The sequence below is a fragment of the Acyrthosiphon pisum genome, chromosome A2, assembly GCF_005508785.2.
Source record: "Acyrthosiphon pisum isolate AL4f chromosome A2, pea_aphid_22Mar2018_4r6ur, whole genome shotgun sequence".
Taxonomy (NCBI): domain Eukaryota; kingdom Metazoa; phylum Arthropoda; class Insecta; order Hemiptera; family Aphididae; genus Acyrthosiphon; species Acyrthosiphon pisum.
This window is the reverse complement of record NC_042495.1, coordinates 30,256,335-30,260,240: the sequence shown is the minus strand read 5'-3', so window position 1 is coordinate 30,260,240 and position 3,906 is coordinate 30,256,335. Positions and strand designations below refer to the sequence as shown.

Below are 3,906 nucleotides of genomic sequence, written 5' to 3'. Positions count from 1 at the left end.
GTCTGGTGTGGCCGCTCTCTTGAGCTAAATATTTTTAATTTTACCATAGCGGCCTATAACTAACCTATAACTCGTGTTACCGTTACGTGATATTCAAATATTTATAAAACCAAAACTAATGAATGAACGGTATTATGTTTTACCAAAGCACTAAATAATACCAACTGTAATAATATGAACAATACAACTATAAATAATGAATGTATACTTACTGTATTTTTGTTTCATAGTCTTCCAAGTTTCACTGGCTATCAAAAGTTCTAAATTACTTACATATAGGTAATATGTACTTAAATTATTGTAAAAATGTCTGACTTGAGCTCATTGCAAGGAATTCATATGATCCATCAATTTGAGAGGGATTGAAGTATGACACCTAATATTATAATACGTCTATGTGTCTACTAATATTTTCTTTAGGAGGTAAGCTTTGTTGGCAAAAGATATAAGGAAAGGTACAATGAAATCCGGCATAAATAAATATCACTCATCTATTAATTCGGGGCCAGTTACATTAAATTAAGCCAGTAAAAGTTATTATCTGATAAATTCATGATGTGTTCATCGCCATAAGCTGATATTGTTGGTTTTTCAACTAACCATATTCGTGGGCTCAGAACCAAAAGAGAATATCTCAAAATATAAAAATTTTCAGGAAAGCCATTTAAAACTATTTTCCACTTGAAACTGTCTAATTTTTTTTTTTAATCATTTTTTCTAATGAATTATTTTTAATGATTGGCACATTTAAAATTCACATAAATGTTCTACGTTAACAATTGATTTATATTTTTTTTTCAATCAAACTTAACGTAAAAAAAAAAAAAAAATTTAAAAGTTCCTGTGGATATGAAACCAGAAAATATTCAGATAGCGAACCTTGTGGTTGTTATATATTTTTTTCATTTAGTTAGATCTTTTTGTTCTAAATTAAATATACCTAATATGTTTAAGGTAACTACACAAAATGAGTAACAATAGTCTGTATTATAACATAATATTATAAGAATATTAATTATAAATAAAACAGGACAAACTATTAAAAATAAAAGCTAATTAAATATTATACTATTTAAAAAAAACTAGTTTTATTTTCAAAGATATAAATTAAATTCTCACTTTTTTCTCCATTAATGCATTTCATCTTTTTTAATTCTTCTGTAATGATACGATATTTCAAATAACAACGGATATTTATAATATTTATAAAAATATCAAATGTGTAGGTATAATAAATATATTATACATTTAATGTTGACACTATACAGCTATCAAATTAAATTAGTGTAAAAGTGAAATTAGTAATAGGTACTATGGGTACATAATAATATATTATACCTACGCTAAATACGTATAGTAATAATTTTTACATATAGGTATTCAGTTACAAATATTTATTTATTTAGACAAGATTATTGTATGATTTACCCACTCTTAATTTATTTCAGTGCAACTAAAATTCCGCGAGTCAAAATATAAGAACTAGGAACCGATTATCATGCGAGTGGCGCGAGTCTCATACTCTCATCACCCGAAATATCAGAATATGTTTTATTAATACTTCATCTGTAGAGCCCGGTATACCTAAGTGATAAACCCAAAATATCTAATCATAATTTTTAGATAGGAAGCGTTTTATTTTTTAATAAGTACTGTATTATTGAATTCAGGATTTGACTTGAACCCGTAATTTTTAAGATATTTTGAGCTTTGTAAAAATTATTAAAAGTGGGCATTTACTAGTTGAAAAAAATTAAATCAAGTCAGTTTTCAAATAAACTTATGAACTTAACTGGCTTAATAAAAATTCCACTTGAATTAACTTAGCTTATATCGGTTGATTTAAAAATCAACAATTTTTGAAATTTTTCGATTTTATGGTTTTATGGTTTTATAAAATATAAATGTATAAATATGAATATTAGAATAAAAAATAAAAATAATACAATCCAATAATAATTCAAACATTTTTGTCACTTTTCGTAATAAAATAATTTTGTTATTAGATATATTTTAGTGGATTAGATACTTTAGTAAATTAGTTTCTATTATAATTTAGGAAATAAGAAAGAAGGCAGTTACGCTTTACCAATTAAAAAAAGTGGATTATTTTTTTTTTTTTTTTTATATGAGTAGTTATGTTGATATTATTTTCCATATTAACTTTTTACTTATGGAAGTAAAATTGTGATATGTTTTCACCACGAGGACTACGCCACTAGCAATACCTATAATTCAACGTTCTTGTATACACATAATAAATATTTTAAAGTATGAAATTGATCACATTATGATTATACTTTATACACGTGTATGATGTACCTATAGGTATTTGTTGTAAGGCAAAATATAATAATACTCACCGAAACATGCATCAACTTGTTCTAAATTAATTAATGATGAGTAAAAAATGTTATATATAATAGTATAATGTTATGTATTAGTGTCTTAGGAATATGTTTGATATTAAATCAAAACCAGGAGGGGAGCCTGGAATTGGAACTTAAAGAGCTAAGGGATTCAACTACCTCTATTAGATCAACCGAACAAGAGTGGAGTGAAGAGGAAAGAACTTTGGCTGGAATATGTTGTGTACAATTTTCATTGAAATAATGATAATTTTCATAAACGCTACAAAAAGAATTACCAAAAGCTTTAACTATATCATATACTTCTAGTATCAGTTAGACGATATAAATTTATTCTACCAAAAATAAAAAAATATCATAATAATACTGTGATTGCAATTATATTCAAAAGGATTATTGTGTTAAAAATTTAATTTTGATGAAAATCTCATTCTGTCAAATAATATTATCAGATTATTGTTATTTTAGCATAACAAATTATGAACTAAAACTACAATAAAGTATTTCATATCTAGGATAATCTACAATATCATCTATATTATACGTATTAATATGAATATGTTATGAATTATGTATAATGTATACGTAGTAAAAACAAATAAAAAGATACTTACCCTCTTCAGCGTACGTACAACCAAGAATATAAAATATAAAAAATATAGCTATCATATAATTAATACATTTTCCCATGTTGATAGGTATAAATCTACTGTATAATAGGTAACTGAAAAATATTTTACAGCGTGAAATATGAGAATAATATAAAATGTTTTCTAGTCAATGCACAGTACTATACTGAATAGGAAGGTATGTAAAAATGCGATATATATAATGAAACGCGTCGTAATTATATAGATAATAATGTTTTCCCTCACCTAGTGAACAAAGGCTTTGTACTGCGTACACAAAATTGAGAGGGGTGCAGTCGCACCGACAATGCGAGACGTGGCCGTAGTTATCCCAGATTTCATAATAATTTGAGGTTTAACCACATGTTCAATTGTTTATATATACCTAGTTCTAGTGTGTTTACTTAAAAATATCTGCATATCTTTCGATACCTGTTATTGTTATAAAGCACCATTAGAGTTAGTAAACACTTGAAAATTATATCAATTTCAATTCCTTTTCAAAGACAATTCCTATACTTGGTAAGATGTTCAAATTATAGTGACTGTTTTCGAAATGTTTAAGGACATTTTCAGTTTAAGATTTTTTATGAAGTCGTTTTATATAAGGCCACTGTTATATTGATACTATTTTAATAGTTTTCAACTGCTATAGTAACTACGTAACATATATAATTAACTTTTATCGACGTATATTGAATATTTCGAAAAAAGTCAATATATTTTGAAAACTTTATAGAGCATATAAAGGAATTAATAAAATAAACTTATGATATAAATTCCAAGTGTCTACGGGTATTATTTTTTGAATTTCAACAAAATTTGAACATAGATCATTGAGAAAAATAACCCGATTGAAAGCTGTTTGTAATTGTTATTACTTCTTTGTGGTCGGTCCATCGGTCGAA

At 25.9% G+C, this 3,906-nt stretch overlaps 1 protein-coding gene across 1 annotated transcript in view; it reads right to left on the bottom strand.

Moving 5' to 3' along the window:
* LOC100573156 overlaps window positions 1-3,238 on the bottom strand; it is a gene marked incomplete in the record, with an annotated part of 82,952 nt that extends 79,714 nt beyond the window's left edge. Inside the window, 4 exon segments of the mRNA XM_029490869.1 lie at window positions 213-248; window positions 1,120-1,158; window positions 2,364-2,384; window positions 2,984-3,238. Of these exon segments, the coding sequence (XP_029346729.1) occupies window positions 213-248; window positions 1,120-1,158; window positions 2,364-2,384; window positions 2,984-3,059 (172 nt within the window).
* Window positions 3,239-3,906: the final 668 nt, after the last annotated feature.